The 22816-nt window shown below is 40.1% G+C and overlaps 2 protein-coding genes across 2 annotated transcripts in view; one reads left to right on the top strand and one right to left on the bottom strand.

Annotated features, from left to right (window-relative positions):
- C21H17orf78 (chromosome 21 C17orf78 homolog) overlaps window positions 1-21720 on the top strand; it is a 51118-nt gene extending 29398 nt beyond the window's left edge. The window contains 1 exon segment of the mRNA XM_071210872.1: window positions 21682-21720. Coding sequence (XP_071066973.1) covers window positions 21682-21720 — 39 coding nt within the window.
- Window positions 1-22816, bottom strand: part of ACACA (acetyl-CoA carboxylase alpha) — a 413948-nt gene that overhangs the window by 375702 nt on the left and 15430 nt on the right. The gene's annotated exons all lie outside the window — the stretch shown is intronic.

Raw genomic sequence — 22816 nt, 5'->3', positions numbered from 1 at the left:
TTATTTCATGCAATATGATGTCTTCCAGGTTAATCCATGTTGTCGCATCCATCAGGACGTCATTCATTTTTCCGGCACAATAATACTCCATTGTATGCATATACCACATTTTATTTAACCACTCATCAGCTGATGGACACTTTGGTTGCGTCCATCTTTTGGCAATTGTGAATAATGCTGCTGGGAACATTAGTATGCAAATAGCTGCTTGAGTCCCTGCTTTCAGTTCTTTTGGGTAGATACCTAGTAGAGGGATTGCTAGGTCATATGGTAATTCTATACTTACCTTTCTGAGGAATGGTCTTTCACAGAGGCTGCATCATTTTACATTGCCACCAGCAATGAATTGAGTGTTCATATTTCTCCTCATCCTCTCCAACACTTGCATTTTATTTTATTTTTAAATTGAATATAATTTATTTTATTATGGCAGTCATTTTATTGGGTATGAAATGGTATAAATTTTTGGTTTTGATTTTCATTTTCTGATAACTAACAATGTTGAGCATTTTTTCATGTGCTTTCTGGCCACCTTCATATCTTCTTTGGAGAGATGTCTTTTCAGTCTTTTGCCCATATTTTAATTGGTTGTCTTTTTGTTGTTAAGTTGAAGGATTTCTTTATATATTCTGGATATTAAACCCTGATCAGACATACGGTTTCCAAATATTTTCTCCCATTATGTAGGTTGTTTTTTTACTTTAATGTAAAGTCCTTTGATGCAGAAAAGTTTTTAATTTTGATGAGGTCCCAGTTATCTAGTTTTCTTTTGTTGCTTTTCCTTTGGGTATAAAGTCCAGTCCATTGCCTAACACATCCTGAAGATACTTCCCTACATTTTCTTCTGGAGTTTTTTAGTTATACTTCTTATATTTAGGTCTTTGATCCATTTTGTGTTGCTTTTTGCATATGGAATGAGTTGGGGGGTGGGGAGAAGCAGCTTTAGGACCTCATATAGGCTATGGTTTCATCAAATGTAACAAATGTATCATACCAATGCAAGGTGTTAGTAATAGGATGGTATTTGGGAACCCTGTATTTTATGATAATTATTCTTTAATTTTAAAAGAAGTAACAGGTTTGAATGTGACTAAAAAATCTAGTTTAGAAGTAGAAGTCAGCATGTAGTAGCAACTATGACTGAATTTCTCATACGAACAAAATAGATTTCTAAATGATAAAGGAATTTTTTAAAAAAGATATAGTAACAATTTTATACACTTACATCATGTGACCCTCACAAAAACCATGAGAGCTAGCCAGGGCAAGTAACTACATTTTACTGATACTTAAACTGATGCTCAGAGCAGTTATGTGACTTTCCCAAGGTCACACAGGAGTTACGTGACTTTTCCAAGGAGTTATGTGACTTTCCCAAGCTGGTAGAAACAGAACTAGAATCTACATCTTTTCATTCCTATACTAATATTTGTTGGCTCATTTACCTATTCCACAAAATTTTACTGAAAACCCAGGTGCCAAATGCCCTGCTTTCAAGAGGCTTACAGTCTTAGTCGGGAAGAAAAACTATAAACAAAAAATTTTAATTATGTTCTTAACAGTTAAGCATTTAGAAAAGAACACACAAGATCAGATAGGCCATGGACTCAGATGTGGTAAGGGTGGAATGGGATTTTTAAAATATTTGGACTACAAAGACCCAAATCTCTGCCCCTTTTGAAAATGTAGCAAGATTGTTTGGCCCACGTTAAGAAATTAATAGAATTCTTGTGTATTTGGGATCCAGTACACTGCATACAGGGCCTTTTCCATTCAAGGCACATAGATCAAGCAAAGGGTGGATGGACACTTTCCTTGTGGATTATAAGTTCCAACAAATTGTAAGTTTTGATATATGTGTGCACCTTGTTCACACTTTCTCAGTATAAACAGAAAAACTTTTCCTAGAATTAATGGCTAACAAAGAGACAGAATGATGTGTACCTGGAATAGATGGGGTTTTGTACTTAGCTTTGGCAATCATTTCTATTCTTTCTTTTTTTAAAGATTTATTTTTTAAATTTATTTATCTCCCCTTCCCGCCCACCCTGTTGTCTGCTCTCTTGTGTCCATTTGCTGTGCGTTCTTCTGTGTCCACTTGAGTTCTCAGTGGCACTGGGCATGTGCCTCTTTTTTGTTGTATCATCTTGCTGCATCAGCTCTCCAAGTGTGCGGTGGCTCTCCTAGGTGGGCTGTGCTTTTTCACGTGGGGCAACTCTCCTTGCAGGGTGCACTCCTTGCGTGTGGGGCTCCCCTATGTGGGGGGCACCCCTGCATGGCATGGTACTCCTTGCATGTGGCAGCTCTGGGTTTGAACTCTGGGCCTCCTATATTATAGGTGGACGCTCTATCAGTTGAGCCACATCCGCTTCCCTGTATCCTTCTTTATCTTATAATTTCTTTTCAATTACTAGGGTGGACAGGATAGTCAACTCATCAAGCCCAAAGAAAGCAGAAGAGATCACCATTATTTACCAGACACACTTCTGAAAAGTTCTGTTCTGTCTTACACACTGAATGAAAACTATTACACTGTCTTATTCTTTTTATTAATCAACATTGGCAGACCCTCTTGCCAATTTTTACTTATATCTTCAACAAGGATATTAAAATAAAATAGTAATAAGGATTGTGGGAAGATGGTGAGTAGGAAGTTACAGAAATCTGTTCCTCCACCAAAACAATTAATGAACTAGCAAGATCTGAATCAACTATTTTGATACTCTGGAGTCCAATGGAACATTGTATATCATCCATTAAAGAGTTGGAGGAAGGGGCCGGTAAATTACAGTATTGGTGAATTTCACCCTCCCTGCAGTGGTTACTGCAGCCCAGGCCCTGAGGCAACTTGCTGGTGGGGCATGTGTATGGTCTGATTACTGATCACTGCTTTGGATCAGCCACTTCACATTACTGGGGGGCCAGCTGTAAGGTCAGTCACTGCTCCAACCCCCAAGAGGGGAAGAGGCATTGGAATCTTACAAGAGGCCATGCCTATTTATTTCTCTTTTCTCTTATCATTTCCCATTTGGGAGTAAAAGTAGTTTAGAAAAGTCATAAAATGATGGCTCCAGCACCTAATAAAACAACAAAAACCCAGCAAATCCCAGAAAAATGGAAGAACTATTAATAGATTCAGAGTAATAACAACATAATACTCAGAATGTCCATCTCTCAACAAAAAATGACAACACACACAAAGAAACAGCAAAGTCTGGCCCATTCACAGGAAAAAAAAAAAGGACTTGCCAGACCATCCCTGAGGACACTCATAACTTGGAACTATTACTCAAAAACTTTAAATCAACTGTCTTAAAAGAGTCCATATATAAAGAACTAAAGGAAATTAGGAAAAATCATCTGAACAAAGTAAAGATATAATAAGTTGTAATAAAAAAAAAGCACCAAACAAAAATTTTGGAGCTGCAAAGTACAGTAATTTAAATGAAAAACTCATTAGACTGATTCAACACCAAATATGAACAGGCAGGAGGATCAACAAACTTGAAGATGACTATCGAAATTATGCAGTATGAAGAGCAGAAAGAAAAATGATAAAGAAAAATGAACAGAACCTGAGGAACCTGGGGCATAACATCAAACATACCACCATATGTATCACTGGAGGAAAACAGAGGGAGAAAGGAGAATAAAAGTCATTTGAACAACGGCTGAAAATTTCCCAAATCTGATGAAAATCATGAAAATATATACCCAGGAATCTCAATGAACTCCAGGCAGCACAGATGCTAAGAGATCTACAGCAAGACATATTAGGGGAAGCGGACTTGGCCCAGTGGATAGGGCGTCCGCCTACCACATGGGAGGTCCACGGTTCAAACCTCCTTGACCCGTGTAGAGCTGGCCCATGCGCAGTGCTGATGCGTGCAAGGAGTGCTGTGCCACGGAGGGGTGTCCCCCACGTAGGGGAGCCCCATGCACAAGGAGTGTGCCCCGTAAGGAGAGCCGCCCAGTGCAAAAGAAAGTTCAGCCTGCCCAGGGATGACGCTGCACACACAGAGAGCTGATGCAGCAAGATGGTGCAACAAAAAAGAGACAGATTCCTGTGCCGCTGACAACAACAGAAGTGGACAGAGAAGAACACACAGCAAATGGACACAGAGAACAGACAACTGGGGCGGGGGGAAGGGGAGAGAAATTTAAAAATAAAATAATAATAAATTTAAAAAAAAAGACATATTAGAGTGAACTTGTCAAAATCTAAAGACAAAGAAAAGATTTAGAAAAGCGCAAGAGAACATTGACACCTCACATACAAGTGGATCCCTAATAAGATTAACGGTGGATTTCTCATTAAAAACCATGGAGGGAAAAGTGAGCTGGCAAGGCAGAAGCTGGCAGCTCTGGCAGCAACCATGGCAGCCTTATGGTGCCCCTCATTGTGATGAGTGTGTTCTGGTGTGTTCTGGGGTTTCGTCAGTCTCTTTGTACCCTGGTTCATCCCCAAGGGTCCTAAATGGGGAGTTATTATTACCATGTTGGTGAGCTATTCCGTTCGCTGCTGTCTCTTTGGCTGATGGCAATTCTGACCCAATTCAACCCTCTCTTTGGACCACAACTGAAAAATGAAACCATCTGGTATCTCAAGCATCATTGGCCTTGAGGAAGAAGACTTCCTCTACAGTGCTCGAGTTATTAACATCATGAAGAGAATTCTTCTAGATGCAAAATCACCTCCAACCACAGACCATCTTCCTTGACTTGCCCATTTGGGCATCAGCTGCCTTAAACATCCATGCCACATTTGAGTATCTTATTCGAAAATATAGTAGTTCTCCCTGTGACCTTTTTTTACACTTTGATGAATAATGTGCCTACTTAACCTAAACTGTGACAACTTTACAAATTGTGTATGTGGTCTTCTGAGATGCAAGGTGCTATTTCTCTAAGAAATACGGTCCTCGCTTCTTGGAATGTGTGGATTTGAATATGGCTCCTTCCTGTTCACACCTTGAGAATCAGTGAAGTGTTTAAGACCTGCCCAGAAATTGCTGCAAAACAACTAAGACTCCAGTGGGGTAGTCAATAATTATAGCAAGTTCGGAGAGAAGATCTGTCCCCACAAAATAGAATTAAACCAAACTACATTTTCAGGATGAATTTCTTATTTCTGCCATCTTTTGGAATAAATTATTTTTCTGCTCTCTATGGGGAAAAAAAAAACACAAACAAACAAAATCCGTGGAGACCAGGGAGTGGATGTGGCTCAAGCAGTTGAGATCCTGTATTCAGTTCCCGGTGCCTCCTAAAGAACACAAACAAACAATGAGCAGATAATGAGCAGCCATTGAGCAAAAACAATGAGCAGACAATGAGAAAAAAAAAGAGCAGGCAATGAGCAAAAACAATGAGCAGCATTGAGAAAAACAAAGCAAGCAGGGAGCAGATTTGGCTCAAGCAGTGGAGCGCCTGCCTCCCACGCTACAGATGACGAGCAATTATTACCAAGTGTCAACGAGCAACGCACCTGGAAAAAGACCTCAACCATAAGGGGGAAATGGTAGATACAAATGAGTTCTTATGGCTAAGAGATTTCAAAGTGAGTCAGGAGGTCATTGCAGAGGTTATGCTTATGCACGTCTCAGCAGGATCTCATTGACTGCCACAGTAAATATTGCCTCAAATAGCAGGGCTCCTGAGGGCTCTAGAGACATCCAGACACTACAAGCAGGACAGTCAGGAGTATGGCACCCTGCCAGTGGGCCTTACCTTGGAATTTATGCTCCCCACTATGACAGAGGTGAACTCAGTTGTGGTTTCCCTACACATGGCTCTTCTGCCCCTTCTATTTGAACCTATAGTTAGTACTAGAGTTGATAGGTGTGTGTTCAAGAGACTTAAATCTTTGGTCCATCCATATGCCAGTTTGCCCCTGAATCTCAGCAGAATTACAACACCTACTCTCCAGTTCATTGGACTCACCAGGACAACCAACAAGGAGATGATGATGGACAATGACCATCCCAAGGAACAGAGAGTCTGCAACTGCAAGCAAGAGAGTTCCATCCATCTCTCCTATGGGATCTAAGCCCCCTCTCAATTACAGGCAGAGTGGGCATCACCATCCCCAAATCCTCAGGATTGGGGAATGAACAATGGCCTAAAATAGACTTACTGTTATTCTATTACACTATAGACTTATTGTTATTTTAGCAATGGGAGAACTTTTGTCATTGATGTGGAGGCAGTGACCACCGGAGGTTCTCAGGGGAGGGAGAGGGAAAAATTGGTGTAATATGGGGGCATTTTCAGGTCATTGGAATTGTCCTGCATGATGTTGCAATGACAGATACAGGCCATTATATATTTTGACATAATTTATGAAATTGTGTGGGACAGAGTATAAACTATAACGTAAACTATAATCCACAGTTAGTGGCAATGCTTCAATATGGATTCATCAATTGTAACAAATGTACCACACTAATGAAGGATGTTGTTAATGTGGGAAAGTGTGGGAGGAGTAGAGAGTGGGGCATATGGGAATCCCCTATATATATTTTTCCCCTTCAAACATAATTTATTTCTTTTTCCCCCATTTAAAAATTTATTTAAGTGTATCATTCATACATAAACATACATAAACAATAAGTATATAGTAATAGTTTTGAACTAACAAAACAAAAGTACATAACATCATACAGGGCTCTCATACCTCACCCTACCACCTATACCTTGCATTGTCGTAAAACATTTTTAACTAATGATTAAAGAGCATTCTCAAAATATTACTACTAAACATAATAGCTTACATTTGGTGTATTTTTCCCCAACCCAGCCTATTATTATTAATATTATTATTGTATCAATTATACACGAACACACATAAATAATAAGTGTATATTAAAAGTTGTGAACTTAAAAAGCAAACATGCATATCATACAGGGGCCCCGTACATCAATCCACCACCAACACCTTGCATTGTTCTAAGACATTTATTACAAATTATGAAAGAACATTGTCAAAATCTTACCACTAACTATAGTCCTTATCTTACATTTGATGTATTTTTCCCCCAACCCACCCTATTATTATTTTTAAAATATATTTTTATGACAGAAGTTGTAAACTTACAAAACAAATCATGCATATGTGCAGAACTCCCATATAACACCCCTTTATCAACATATCACCCATGGTAGAACATTTGTTACAGATTATGAAATAATGTCATCAGACTATTATCAGGTCCACAGCATATATTTCACACTTTTTTCATACTTGCCCATGATCGACGCAGTACATCTTTGGCATAGATGCATGAATATTACATTATTACTGTTAGCCACAGTCCATAGGTCACTCCAGTTGTATTTTTCCCATGCTTCTGCACATTCACACCACCCTGCAATAGTGATGTACATTCTGCTCTAGCTCGCAAAGATACCCTGCCATCTATACCATCAACCATAACTCTCATCCACCGTGAGTATACTGTTAGTCTCTAAATTATCCTCTAATTTTCTTTCAATTGGCATTTATATCCCTAGGCTACCCTTTCCAGCCACATTTTCATTTATAAACCAGCTGTTAATCACTGTAATGTGTTACCAACAACTCTATACATTTCCATACTTTTACAGTGAAGTTAATTAAAACTTCTACATATATTAAACATCAGTAGTCCATCTTAGTACTTCTCTTATTGCCTTTAAGAATTCACCACCGGAAAGTGGATTTGGCTCAAGCAATTGGGCTCCCATCTACCATATAGGAGGTTCAGGGTTTGACACCCAGGACCTCCAGGTGAAGGCAAGCTTCACCAGGTGAAGCTGACCCAAGCAAAGTGCTGGCCCACGTGGAGTGATGGTCCACACGGAGTGCTGCCCTGCATGGAGTACTGTCCCGCGCAGGAGTGCTGCTCTGCACAGCAGTGCTGGCCCATGTGGAGAGCTGATGCAGCAAGATGATGCAATAAAAAGAGACACAGAGGAGATAATAAGAGATGCAGCAGACAAGGGAGCTGAGGTGGCACAAGAGAATGATTGTCTCTTTCCCACTCCAGAAGGTCCCAGGAGTGGTTCCTGGAGCTGCCTAATGAGAATACAAGCAGACAAAGAACACACAGTGAATGGACACAGAGAATGGAGGGGGAGGGGAAAAGGAAATAAATAACTAAATAAAGAAATAAATGTTAAAAAAAAAAAAAAAAAAAAGAATCTACCACCTACTACCAGGTCTTGAAAATATTTTCCTACATTTTCTTCTAGAAGCTTTATGGTTCTTGGTTTTATATTTAGGTTTTTGATCCATTTTGAGTTAATTTTTAGATAAGGTGTGATAGGAGTCCTCTTTCCTTCTTTTGGTTATGTGTATCCAGTTCTCTCAGCACCATTTGTTGAGTGGACTATTCTGCATGAGCTGGATGGGTTTGACAGGCTAGTCAAAAATCACTTGACCATACATGTGAGGGTCTGTTTCTGAATCATCAATTTGGTTCCACTGGTCTATGTGTCTTTATGCCAGTACCATGCTGTTTTTACCACTATACCTAGGTAATATGACTTAATGTCTGGAAATGAGAGTCCTCCATCTTCACTTTTCCTTTTTAAGATGTTTCTGGCTATTCAGGAGTCCTTATCCTTCCAAATAAATTTGATAATCATGTTTTCCTTTTTTTTTTATTTATTGCTGGTGGAATTTTTATAGGGATTGCATTGAATCTGTGTATCAATTTGGGTAGAATTGACATCTTAATGATATTTAGTCTTCTAGTCCATAAGCATGGAATGTTCTTCCAATTATTCAGATCTTTTAAAATTTCTTTTAACAATGAGTTGTAGTTTTCTGAATACAAGTGCTTTATGGTGGTTAAGTTTATTCCTGAATATTTATCGGTCTATTTTATTTTCATCACTCTTTTGACACTTTTAGTTACATTTACTGATATAATCTTCATTTCTAGACTCTCTTCCAAGCCTCTCTCTCTCCTTTTCTTTTCAAACGTAGCATACCCATTAGTATTTCCTGTAAAGCTGGTCTCTTGGTTACAAACTCTGTTTCTGTTCATCTGTGAATATTCTAAACTCACCCTCATTTTTGAAAGACAATCTTGCCAGATACAAGATTCTTGGCTGGAAGTTTTTCTCTCGCAGTATCTTAAATATATCCTACCACTGTTTTCTTGCCTCCATGGTTTCTGATGAGAAATTGGGCACTTAATCTTACTGGGTATCCTTTTTTTTTTTAGATTTTATTTATTATTTATCTATTAACACACACCCCCTTGCAGCTTGCACTTGCCATCTGCTCTTTGTGTCCATTCACTGTGTGTTCTTCTCTGTCTGCTTGTCTCTCTTTGTTGTGTCATTTTGCTGCACCAGCTCTCCACAGTTGTGGGCCGTCAGCTCTCCACAGGTGTGGGCCAGCTTGCCTTCACCAGGAGGCTCTGGGAATCAAACCCAGGGCCTCCCATATGGTAGATGGGAGCCCAATCGCTTAAGCCACATCCACTTCCTTCCCTTATATGTTAAGCATTGTTTTCCTCGTGCTGCCCTCAGAATTCTAGTCAAATGTCTTTGGCATTTGACATTCTGATTAATATGTGCCTTGGAGTTGGTCTATTTGGGTCTATTTTTATGGGAGTACATAGTGCTTCTTGGACATGGATATCTAAGTCCTTCAATAGGGTTGGGAAATTTTCTACCATTATTTCTTCAAATATTCTTTCTGCCCCTTTTCCCTCTTCCCCTCCTTCTGGGACACCCACGACATGTAGTTTGCATGTCTCTTGCTGTCATTTAGTTCCCTGAGAACTTGTTCAAATTTTATTTATCTATTCATCAGTTGGTGGACACTTGGGTTGCTTCCATCTTTTGGCAATTGTGAATAATACTGCTGGGAACATCAGTGCATATAAACATCTGTTTGAGTTCCTGCTTTCAATTCTTTTGGGTAGATATCTAGTAAAAGGATTGCCAGGTCATATGGTAATTCTATACTTCACCTTTCTAAGGAACGGTCTTTCATAGAGGCTGCACCATTTTAAATTGCCACCAGCAATGAATTGAGAGTTCCTATTCATCCACATCCTCCCCACACTTGTTATTTTCCATTTTGTTTTGTTTTGTTTTTAATGGCAGTCATTCTATTGGGTGTGAAATGGTATCTCATAGTTTTTATTTCCATTTCTCTGATGGCTAATGATGTTGAGCATCTTTGCATGTGCTTTCTGGCCACCCGTATATCTTCCTTGGAGAGATGTCTGTTCAAGTCTTTTGCCAATTTTTCAATTGGGTTGCCTTTTTGTTGATAAGTTGAAGACTTTCTATATATATTTTGGATCTCAAAACCTGATCGGATATGTGGTTTCCAAATATTTTCTCCTATCATGGAGGGTGTCATTTTACTTTCATGACTAAGTCCTTTGATGCACAAAACTTTAAATTTTGTTTGGATTCCATTTTCCATTTTGTCTTCTGCTGCTTGTGTTTTAGGTATAAAGTCTAAGAAATCATTGCCTAATACAAGGTTCTAAAGATACCTCCCTATGTTTTTTTTCTGGAAGGTTGACAGTTCTAGCTCTTATATTAAGGTCTTTGATCCATTTTGGGTTTTTGTATATAGTGTGATGTAGGGGTCCTCCTGCTTTTTTTCCCAGAAATGGAGATCCAATTTTCCAAGGACAATTTGTTGAAGAGACTATCCTTTCCCAATTGAGTGGCCTTTGCCCCTTGTCCAAAATCAGGTGGCAGGGAAAGGGATGTGGCTCAAGTGATTGAGCTCCCACCTACCACATGGGAGGTCCTGGGTTCAGTTCCTGGTGCGCCTGGAGAAGATGAGCAAGATAGCAAGCTGGCAAGATGGACTGGCTCGGTGAGCTAACACAACAAGATGATGCAACAAGGAGACACAAGAAGGAAACACAATGAGAGAGATAACAATGCAGGGAGTGGATGTGGCTCAAGTGACTGTGTGCCTCTCTCCCACATGGGAGGTCCCAGGGTCAGTTCCTGGTACCTTCTAAAGAGAAGATGAGCAGACACAGAGAGTACACAGTGAATGGCAAATGGACACAGAAAGCAGACAGCGAGTACAAACAACTAAGGCGGGGGGAGGGATAAATAGATAAAATAAATCTTAAAAAAAAAATCAGTTGTCCATAATTGTGAGGGTTGATTTCTGAGTTATCAATTCTTCCCCTTTGGGCTATATCTCTATCTTTGTGCCATTACTATACTGTTTTGATTATTGTGGCTTTGTATTAAGTTTTTTTTTTTTTTTAAGATTTATTTATTTATTCCTTTCCCGTTTCCCCCCCACCCCACCCCCAGCTGTTTGCTCTCTGTGTCCATTCACTGTGTGTTCTTCTGTGTCCGCTTGGATTCTTGTCAGTGGCACCTGGAATCTGTGTCTCTTTTTGTTGCATCATCATGCTGCGCCAGCTCTCTGTATGTGCGGCCCCATTCCTGGGCAGGCTATGCTTTTTTCATGCAGGGTGGCTCTCCTTACTGGGTGCACTCCTTGAGTGTAGGGTTACCCTGAGCAGGGAACACCCCTGTATGGCACAGCACTCCTTGCATGTATCAGCACAGCACGTGGGCCAGCTTCACTTCATGGGTCAGGAGGTCCTGGGTTTGAACCTTGGACCTCCCTTGTGGTAGGCGGATGCTCTATCCATTGAGCCAAATCCACTTCCCTGTATTAAGTTTTTTTTTTTTTTTTTGATCTTTTAAATGTTTTTTTTTTCTGATTACTTTTTTTTAATTTTTTTTATTGACTTTGTAATAATATTACATTAAAAATATATATGTGAGGTCCCATTCAACCCCCCCCCCCCAACAACACTCGTTCCCATCATCATGACACATCTATTGGATTTGGTTGTATTAAGTTTTAAGATTAAGAAATGTGAGTCCTCCAACTGATTCTGAGTCTTCTTTTTCAAGATGGCTTTGGCTGTTTGGGGTCCCTAACCCTCCACATACATTTGATGATTGGTTTTTCCATTTCTGCAAAAAAGGCTGTTGGAATTATGATTGGGATTGCTTTGAATCTATAAATTGCTTTGGGTAGAATTGACTTCTTAATGATATTTAGTCTTCCAATCCATGAACATGAATGTCCTTCATTTATTTAGGTCTTCTTTAATTTGTTTTACAATGTTTTGTAGTTTTCTGTTTACAAGTCCTTTATGTCCTTGATTAGATTTATTCTTAGATGTTTGATTCTTTTAGTTTAGTGAATGGATTTTTTTTCTTGATTTCATATTCTGATTGTTCATTACTTGTGTATAGAAACTACTGATTTTTGGGTGTTGATCTTGTACACTGCCATTTTGCTGAATTCATTTATTAGCTTTAGGAGGCTTGTGATTTTTCAGGATTTTCTGTATACAGAATCATATCTGCAAACAGTGAAAGTTTTACTTCTTCCTTCCCAGTTTGGATAACTTTTATTTATTTTTTAACTTTTATTTCTTTTGATTGCCTAATTGCTCTGGCAAGAACTTCCAGTACAATGTTGAATAACAGTGATGACAGTTAGCATCCTTGTCTTGTCCCTGATCTTAGAGAGAAAGCTTTCAGTCTTTCACCATCAAATAGGATGGTAGCTGTGGGCTTTTCATATATGCTTTTTATCATGTTAAGGAAGTTTCTTTCTATTCCTACTATTCTAAATTCAAGAAAGGGTGCTGTATTTTGTCAGATGCTTTTTCTGCATCAATTGAGATGACCATGTATTTTGTTTTTCATTCATTCTGTTAATGTGGTGCATTTCATTAATTGATTTTATGATGAACCAACCTTGCATATCTGGGATAAATTCCACTTGATCATGGTGTGTGATTCTTTTATTATGCTGCTGGATTGGGTTTGCTAGAATTTTGTTGAGGATATTTGCATCTATATTCCTAAAAGATATTGATCTGCAGTTTTTTTTTCTTATGGTATCTTTAACCAACTTTGCTATGAGGCTGATGATGGCCTCATAGAATGAGTTTAGGGAGTGTGACTTCCTCTTCAATTTTTGGAAGAGTTTGAGCAAAACTGGAGCTAAGTCTTCTTGGAATGTTTGGTAGAATTCTTCTGTGAAGCCATCTGTTCCTGGGCTTTTCTTTACTGGGAGGTTTCTGATGACTGATTCAATCTCTTTACTAGTAGTTGGTTTGTTGTGATCTTCTATTTCTTCTTGAGTACATGTAGTTAGTTTGTGTGTTTCTAAGAATTTGTCCATTTCATGTAGGTTATCTAATTTGGTTGGCATTCAGCTGTTCCTGGTAGCCTTTTACTTTTTCTTTTTTTTAACTTTTCTCATTTATAATTTGTCTTTTCTCCTGGTATCCTTTTATAGTCCTTTTTATTTCAGTAGGATCAGTAGCCCCCCTATTCATTTTTGATTTTCATTATTTGTATCCTCTATTTTTGTCAGTCTAGCTAAAGGGTTGTCCGTTTTATTGATATTTTCAAAGAAGAAACTTGGTTTTTTTTTTTAGTTTTGATCTATTTTTTTCTTTTCTTTTTTTAATTAGAACATTACATTAAAAAAACATAAGAGGTACCCATATAGCCCACACCCCACTCCCACACCCCAATTTTTGTAAATTGTATTTTTTTGAAGATACATACATCACAAAAAAGGTTACATTATAAAAGACATATGTTTCCCGCATATCCTCTGTCCCCCCACCTCACTCCTCCCACACCAACAACCTCCCTCATCATTGTGGCACACTTAAACGCACTCGGCGAACACATTTTGGAGCACTGCTGCACCACGTGGATAATAGTTTACTCTGTAGTTCACACTCCCCCAGTACATTCAGTGGGTTACGGCAGGATATATAATGTCCAGCATCTGACCTTGCAATATCATTTGGGATAACTCCAAAGTCCCAAAAATGCCCCCTCATCACATCTCTTCTTCCCACTCCCTGCCTTCAGCAACTATTGTGGTCACTTTCTCCCCATCAATGATACAATTTCTTCTACTAGTAGTCACAAAAGTTTTATGGTAGAATATCAGTAAATCCACTCTAATCCAGAAACTTGGTTTTTTAATTCTATTGGTTTTTTTGCTTGTTTGTTTGTTTATCTCCACTCTAAACTTTGTTATCCTTCCTTCTACTCACTTGGGTTTTGTTTGCTCTTCTTTTCCTAGTTTTTCCGGTTTTGAGGTTAGGACTTGAGGTTAGGATTTGAAGTCTTTCTTCTTTTTTAATGTAAATATTTAAATTTCCCTCTCAGCACCGTCTTTGCTGCATTACACATTTGTGAAAGCACGCATTAGTGAAGGGCACGTGACCCTAAGTATTTCAAAAGTCATCCCCATAAGTCATTCCCAGGAGGTTTAGGAACTGCATACAAAGGAGACCCAGGTGAAGTCTACTTCAGGTCATGCCCTATAATAACAGTGAGCTACAAACATTTGAGCAAGGGTTCTGAACAAAATGATTATGATGATAATCTTCCTCACAATGGCATAGCAATGAGTTGCCTGATCTGTTTAAATAAGAATTTGATGAGAAAGTGGAAACAGCTTGTAGCAGTTCGATATAGTTATGAATTCCAAAAATAGATAATGGATTATGTTTATAAACTGGTCTGTACCTGGTCATGATTAAATTATGATTAGGGCTTTGATTGGACCACATCAGTAGTGTTGAGTCTCCACCCCTTGGTGGATGGGGACTCACAGATAAAAGGCATGGCAAAGGACAGAGTTGAGGGATTCTGATCTTGGAGTTTTGATGTTGTATTTCATGCTGAAGCCTTAACCTGGAGCACTGGGAAGTAAGCACACAGAGGAAAGAGAAGCAAGACCCTGGAGGGAGGAACCCAGGAAGCCTGAACCCTCGCAACCATTGGCAGTCATCTTGCTCCAACATGTGAAAATAGACTTTGGTGAGGGAAGTAACTTATGCTTTATTGGCCTGGTATCTGTAAGCTCCTACCCCAAATATATACCCCTTATAAAAACCAACCAATTTCTGGTATTTTGTATCAGCACCCCTTTGGCTGACTAATATACAGCTGATCTTGAAGCAGTGTTTAAATCCACGTGACAAATGGAATTGTAGGAGGGATAAGATAGAGTGTTATCCTACTTCTTTTCGTAAGTTTGAAACCATTCCATTTCTTTTTGGTGAAATGGCACTGTTTCTAAATAATTCTATTTTCTTAGTTCTCTAATGAAAATCATACACAAATCTTATTCTTCTTTCTTTCACTTTAAGTAATGTCTAAGAAAAGTGATTCCCAAAAGTGTATCAACAGGGGAAAGTATCATGTCCTAAACCTGATTTAATATTCAGGATAAGTCCCCAAGAGGTAGAACAGACACATAGCACAGATGATAATGATTTTCAAGGAAGTTTTAGATATCTAAATCCTAAAGTTTTCTATGGATCTAAAGTTCCACAGAGCATACTTTGAAAATACATTATATTGAGAGGACAGAACACTGAGGCTAGCATTTGAGTAAATGAGTATATTGTTTGCAACCTGCAACATCACCTCAAGTTTACTCTGCCATTTGTGGCTCAGTTTGACAAGCCATGAAATGGTTTGGGGAGGGGGGGATCGGGGGGGGGGGGGTCCCTTTTCAGGATCACTAAAGAGATAATCAAAAGAATTATATGCTTAGAAGCTCTTGATCCAAACAGGACTAGTGCCTACACTCATCCCTATCCCTCCCAGCCTCATCCAAATTAAGAATGTCCCTTAATCCAACACATGAAGTTTCAAAGGAGAAACCTGTAGCAAAGCCTAAACTCTTTAATTCTTCTGCAAGAGTATAATTTGCGTAAGATTTTGTATTAGTCAGCAAAGGGGGTGCTGATGCAAAATACCAGAAACTGGTTGGTTTTTATAAAGGGTATTTATTTGGGGTAGGAGCTTACAGATACCAAGCCATAAGCATAAGTTACTTTCCTCACTAAAGTCTATTTCCACGTGTTGGAGCAAGATGGCTGCCAACGGTTGCAAGGGTTCAGGCTTCCTGCATTCCTCTGGGTTTAGCTCCTCTGTTTTCTCCACAAGGTCAACTGTAGACTATCAGGTGAACGGCTCTTTCTCTCTCCCTGGGGTTTCTTCCGTGTCTAAGGAGCCGTTTCTATTCATCTGTGTTCTTCTCCTGGCTCAGGTCCTCTCTTCCTGGGGCTGGCTTCTCTTTCCAGGCTTAGGGTTCCTCTCTTTCCGAGGCTCCAGCTTAAGGCGTCAGCATCAAACTCCAACATCACAACTGCAACATCAAAACCCCCAACCCTGACCTCTGCCATGCCTTTTATCTGTTAGTCCCCACCCCAATGCCCTAATGACATGGACCAATCAAAGCCCTAATCATAACTTAATCACACCCAGGGCGGCAGACTTGGTCCAGTGGTTAGGGCGTCTGTCTGCCACATGGAAGGTCCGCGGTTCAAACCCGGGGCCTCCCTGACCCGTGTGGAGCTGGCCCATGCGCAGTGCTGATGTGCGCAAGGAGTGCCCTGCCATGCAGGGGTGTCCCCGCGTAGGAGAGCCCCACGCGCAAGGAGTGCACCCCTTAAGGAGAGCCGCCCAGCGGTGCCACACGCACAGAGAGCTGACACAACAAGATGATGCAACAAAAAGAAACACAGATTCCCATCCACTGACAACAACAGAAGCGGACAAAGAAGACGCAGCAAATGGACACAGAGAACAGACAACCGGGGTGGGGGGGAGAAGGGGAGAGAAATAAATAAATAAATAAATCTTTAAAAAAAAAAGAGCTATTAAAAAAAATCACGCCCAGGTACATATCAGATTACAAACATAATCCAATATCTATTTTTGGAATTTATAACCATATCAAACTGCTACAGATTTATACTGACTTTCTTTATAGAAAGTCACTGATGGAATGAAAATTGTTTATATTGCTTTGGGGACAATTCGTTTCCCCTGATAAAGCAAGGTCCTTCTGAGGATTTTCTCCCTCCCTAATCAGTTAACAATTTTGAATTCCGTATTCCCTTACCAGTGGAGATCTTTGAAAATTAAGAGATGAGAGAGGGAAGCGGATTTGGCCCAATGGATAGGGTGTCCACCTACCACATGGGAGGTCCAAGGTTCAAACCCAGGACCTCCTGACCCATGTGATGAGCTAGCCCATGTGCAGTGGTGATGCACTCAAGGAGTGCCATGCCACGCAGGGGTGTCCCCCACGTCGGGGAGCCCCAAGCACAAGGAGTGTGCTCTGTAAGGAGAGCTACCCAGTGCGAAAAAAGTGCAGCCTACCAAGGAATGGTGCCGCACACACAGAGAGCTGACGCAGCAAGATGACGCAACAAAACATAACACAGATTCCAGGTGCTGCTGACACAAGCGGATACAGAAGAACACACAGCAAATGGACACAGGAGAAAACTGGGGGGTGGGGGCAGGGAAAGGGAAATAAATAAATAAAATAAATCTTTCAAAAAAAAAACCACAACCCAGGGCCTCCTGACCCGTGTGATGAACTGGCCCACGCACAGTGCTGATGCGCACAAGAAGTGCTGTGTCATGCAGGGGTGTCCCCCTCATAGGGGAGCTCCACACACAAGGTGTGCGCCCTGTAAAGAGAGCCACCCAGTGCGAAAAAAGGGCAGCCTTCCCAGGAATGGCACCGCACGCACGGAGAGCTGAGGCAGCAAGATGACACAACAAAATGAGACCCGGATTCTGGGTGCCACTGACAAAAATACAGGCGCACACAAAAGAACACACAGCAAATGTACGCAGAGAGCAGACAACTGAGGGGAGTGGGAGGCGAAGAAGGGGAAAGAAATAAAAAACAAATCTTAAAAAAAAAATATATATATATATATATGCATATACAGTAACCCAAGTAACATCATACGCTTTAACATTTTAAACCTATCTCCCCATTTGTGTGAATATATTATGGCCATATTTCCAGTTGGCACAATTATTAAGTTGTGTTTGTTTTCAAGACTGGGAGTATCAGGGACTGGAAGTTATTCCAACTTTTGTTTTGTTTGTTTATTTTTGAGGTACTGGGGCTGGGAACTGAACCTGGGACCTCTTATGTGGGACCCTGGTGCTCAACCACTGAGCCACATCATCTCCCCTCAGTTGGTTTTTTGCTTCTTTTAAATTGTTTTTTGCTTCTTGTTGTTGTTGTTCTAGGAGGCGCTGGAACTGAATCCGGGACCTCCCATGTGGGAAGCAGGTGCTGAACTGCTTGAACCACATCTGTTCCCCCCAATGCCTTTTATAGGCCCAAAGATGATTAAGGTAAGTTGTTGCTTAGGGCAGAGAAGGTACTTTCACAAAACCTCCAACTTAAACTTTTGAAGTTCTTGCTGAATGAAACTGAATAATCTTTGTTGTGTATGTATTAGACACATTATTTTGTTAAATATAAACACTTAAAATACACAATAATTTTATACTTATTTTAAAGTTTTATTTTCTTAGATATACTAATGATCTCAAAAATGAAAGTTTCCCAGGACTCTCTAGACCTCTGAAAAGGAGCCAGTTATTAGCATTCCTCCTTATCTGTACCCCCAGGGTAATGCAGAAGGTTAATTATCAGAGGCAGATTTAAGTATGGTTCTAGTCCTAAACTCTCTTTCCCCATCCCATGCCCCTTCTTTGTAGCATTGCTTAGCAGATTCTGACCTAGAGCATTTTTCTTGTTTATGTCCAGAATTGGCCATTTTCTAAGGAAAAGTTCCTATTATCCACTTATGACTAAGGACCAGAAACACTCTTCTACCCTTTCTCTGCCCCTCCCTGGAGACAGTTTGACTGTCCTGTGAGGCCCTCTTCCCTTTACTCCCTGATCATCTATTCTTGCTTCCACACCTAAATCACCAGTTAATGGCCAAAACCTTCATGCTTCCTTCCCTCTCCCACTCTTAGAAAGAATTCCATTTCCTGAATTCACACAATTTCTAATGTTCCCTTGAGTTGTTATCTTTTTATGTACACTTCCTGGTTTTGCTGTTTGAAGTTTGCAGTGTATGAGTTTATATATCTCTGTGTTCCTCTATATCCAACAAAGCATCATGTTCATAGCAGACACTCAAAAAAATCTACTGTAGTGGATGTGGCTCAAGCCGTTGAATGTCTGCTTTCCATATGGGAGGTACTGGGTTAGGTTCCTAGTGCCTCTTAAAAACATAAAAACAAACAACAAACAAACAAACGGAAAAAACAACTCAGAGGAGTAGATGTGGCTTAGTGGTTGAGCACCAGTGTCCCACATACAAGGTCCCAGGTTCGATCGCTGGCCCTGGTACCTAAAAAAAAAATCTGTTGTAATGTCACACCTCCAAATGGATAGCATATCTCACTTCCCTGAAGACTTTCTTTTATTTTTTACTTGAAAGCTGATATGGTTACCAAGAGGACACAACCCAATGAGGGGCCATCCTAGAAAATAGCTGATAACCCTTGAATTCATCTCTTTAAACTTATATTCCTTCCATTCAAATTTTTTTATCTCTTCGTCTTTATCTGCCTCTTCCTTATTCCAATGATTTCCTTTTTCCTTTCCTTCTTTTTCTCTCCCATATTCAAAGACTCGAGCTTGCCAATCATCCAATATTAAAAAATGTACATAGGCTATAATTTAGGAATTTTCACTGGACTCTTCTGAATTTGTGCCACCCAATAGCCGAGGTTGCTAGCTTTATTCTCTGAAAAAAGCAATGGGCCTAAATAAATACATGCAAAATAGACAAATAAACCATAGCATATGTGGAGCCTGTATTATACCCCAAAGTAAAAAACACATTAATAATAGCCAAACTATGCCCTATTTTAAAGTCCTATTTTCTAAAACTTTAAAATAGGATGGAAAAGAATGTATTTAGGGAAGCGGATGTTCCTCATGCAATTGGGCTCCCATCTACCATATTGGTGGTCCAAGGTTTGATTCCTGAGGCCTCCTGGTGAAGGCAAGCTGGCCTGCACAGAGAGCTGGCCTGCGCAGAGAGCTGGAGCAACAAGATGACGTAACAAAAAAGAGACACAGAGGAGAGACAATGAGAGGCACAACAAACCAGGGAGCTGAGGTAGCTCAAGCTATCAAGTGCCTCTCTCCCATGTCAGAAGGTCCCAGAATTGGTTCCCAGTGCCTCCTAAAGAGAAGATGAGAAGACAAGCAGACGCAGAAGAGCACTCAGCGAATGGATAGAGAGAGCAGACAGTGAGCACAAGTGACAAGGGGTGGGGGGAATAAATAAATAAAAACAAGTCTTTAAAAAAAAAAGAATATATTTAGAGGTATGGGGTCATGGTCTCTACCAAATAAGATGATGCACAGAAGATTTGACAAGGATTCATTTGAGTCACTGCTGTTCCCTAGTCGGGAAAAGAAGAACAAACAGTGCAGGCTATGGTGGAAAGTCTTCAATGCCCTCTAGAAGAATCAAATATTCAAAAGAAGAGACACTGAAAATACAGACATAAACTATACATATGATAATATCAGACAGCTTAATTTTTTCAACAATAAGTATTCTTGAACATGTTTCTGTTTAGGCCATAGGCCAAGGAATAGAATTCATGGGTCCTAGGATACATACATTTTCAACTTGACTAGAATACATATGGCTCTCCAACAGGGTTAGTTTGAAATTAAATCAGCTCAGTTAATGCACAGGGTTAATTTCAGAATGATTTATTCAGATACTTTTTTGGGGGACTCAATAGTGTTGAAAAGAAAGGCAATATCAAGCAATATCGAAACTCCTGGGCCTATCCCACTAATAAGCACTAAGCTCTCCAGGGTAAGCCCTTGCCAACATTTCTATTTGTCTAAGTATAGTGAAGAGCAACTTTGGCAAAAGAGATAGCATACCAAAGTAACAGGGGAGAGTTAAGGAAGTCTGTCTTTGGTCTCTGGCTTCCTCTTTTCCCTGCAGTAGTATCACCTTTTACCTTCTAACGTCCTTCCAACAATTTATTTGCTCACAGTTCTCCACAATGCAGCCAGAGGGAGCTTTTCAAAATGCAAATATGGTCTTGCTATTCTTCTCTGCTAAAATCCATTCAGAGATTTCCCACTGCTATCAGTACAGTGTTCAAAAACCTTCACAAGACCATGGACCCTGCCTCCCTCTCCAATCTCATCTCTCTCCCCTTACTCCAACTACTCACTCCTTTACTGTAGCTTCAGCCACATTAGATTAGCTTTCTTCTTTCTTTCCAGCCCATTTTATTGAGTGACACAAAAAGTTGCTAGTTTTGAGTGGGGCCCAGGACAAAAAAAAGGCTCCGCAGAAAGCACAGGCTGCCATTCAAGCTGTTCTGCCACTTGGGTCATATGATCTAGCAGATCCAATGGTGCTTGAAGTGGCAGTGGCAGAGAGATATGCTGTTTGGAGTCTTTGCCAGGTCCTTACAAGTGAATCACAGTACAGATCCTTGGAATTTTGGAGCAAAGAAAGTCCTGCTCTCCTCTGCAGATAACTACAGGCATACCTCGGAGATTTTGTGGGTTAGGTTCCAGACCACAGCAATAAAGTGAATAAAGTAAGCCACATGATTTTTTTGCTTTCCAGAGCACATAAAAGTTATGTTTTACTATACTGTAGTCTATTAAGTGTGCAATAGCATTACGGCTAAACAAACAAACAAACAAAAAACAATGTATATACCTTAATTTAAAAATACTTCATTGCTTAAAAAATTGCTAACCATAATCTGAGCCTTTGATAAATCGTAATCTTTTTGCAGGTGGAGGACCGTGCTTGCCTCAATGTTGATGACTGCTGACTGATCAAGGTGGTGGTTGCTGAAGGTTGGGATGGCTCTGGCAATTTCTTAAAATAAGACAATGATGAAGTTTGCTACATTGATTGACTCTTCCTTTCACAAAAGATTTCTCTGTAGCATGCTGTTTGATAGCATTTTACCCAGTCCTTTCAAAATTGGAGTAAATCCTCTCAAACCCTCCAACTGCTTATCAACTAAGTTTATATAATATTCTAAATCCTTTGTTGTCACTTCAACAATATTCACAGCATCTTCACCAGGAGTAGATTCTATCTCAAGAAACGACTTTCTTTGCTTATCTGTTATAATTTTATCATGATATTTCAGCAATTCAGTGACATTTTCAGGTTCCTACTTCTAATTCTAGTTCTCTTGCTATTTCCACCTCTCCAGTGACTTTCTCCACAGAAGTTTTGAATCCATAAAGGTTGAAATCAACTTCTTCCAAGCTCCTGTTAATGTTGATATTTTCATCTCCCATGAAACACAGATTTAAAAAAAAAAAGATTTATTTATTCCCTCCCCCCAATGTTGTTTGTGCTCAGTGTGTTCCATTCACTGTTTGCTGTGTCTGCTCATCTTCTCTTTAGGAGACACCAGAAACTGAACCCAGGACCTCCCATGTGGAAAAGAGGTGCTCAGTCACTTGAGCCACCTCTGCTCCCTGCTTTGTTGTGTCTCCCATTGTCTTTCCTCTTTGTGTCTCCTTATTGCATCATTTTGTTGCATCAGTCCATCATGGTAGCTCGCTGTCTTGCTTGTTTTCTTCAGGAGGTACCAGGAACTGAACATGGGACCTTCCACATGGTAGGCAGGAGCTCAATCATTTGAGCCACATCTCCTTCCCCACAGATGTTTTTTTTTTGTTTTTTTTTTTAAAGATTTATTTTTATTTTATTTAATTCCCCTCCCCTCCCCCGGTTGTCTGTTTTCTGTGTCTTTTTGCTGCGTCTTGTTTCTTTGTCCGCTTCTGTTGTCGTCAGCGGCACAGGAAGTGTGGGCGGCGCCATTCCTCGGCAGGCTGCTCCCTCCTTCGCGCTGGGCGGCTCTCCTTATGGGTGCACTCCTTGCGCGTGGGGCTCCCCTACGCGGGGGA

This window comes from Dasypus novemcinctus, chromosome 21 (assembly GCF_030445035.2).
Source record: "Dasypus novemcinctus isolate mDasNov1 chromosome 21, mDasNov1.1.hap2, whole genome shotgun sequence".
In the NCBI taxonomy this organism is placed as follows: domain Eukaryota; kingdom Metazoa; phylum Chordata; class Mammalia; order Cingulata; family Dasypodidae; genus Dasypus; species Dasypus novemcinctus.
The sequence above is the reverse complement of the archived record's forward strand: the minus strand, read 5'-3'. Positions and strand labels throughout refer to the sequence as shown.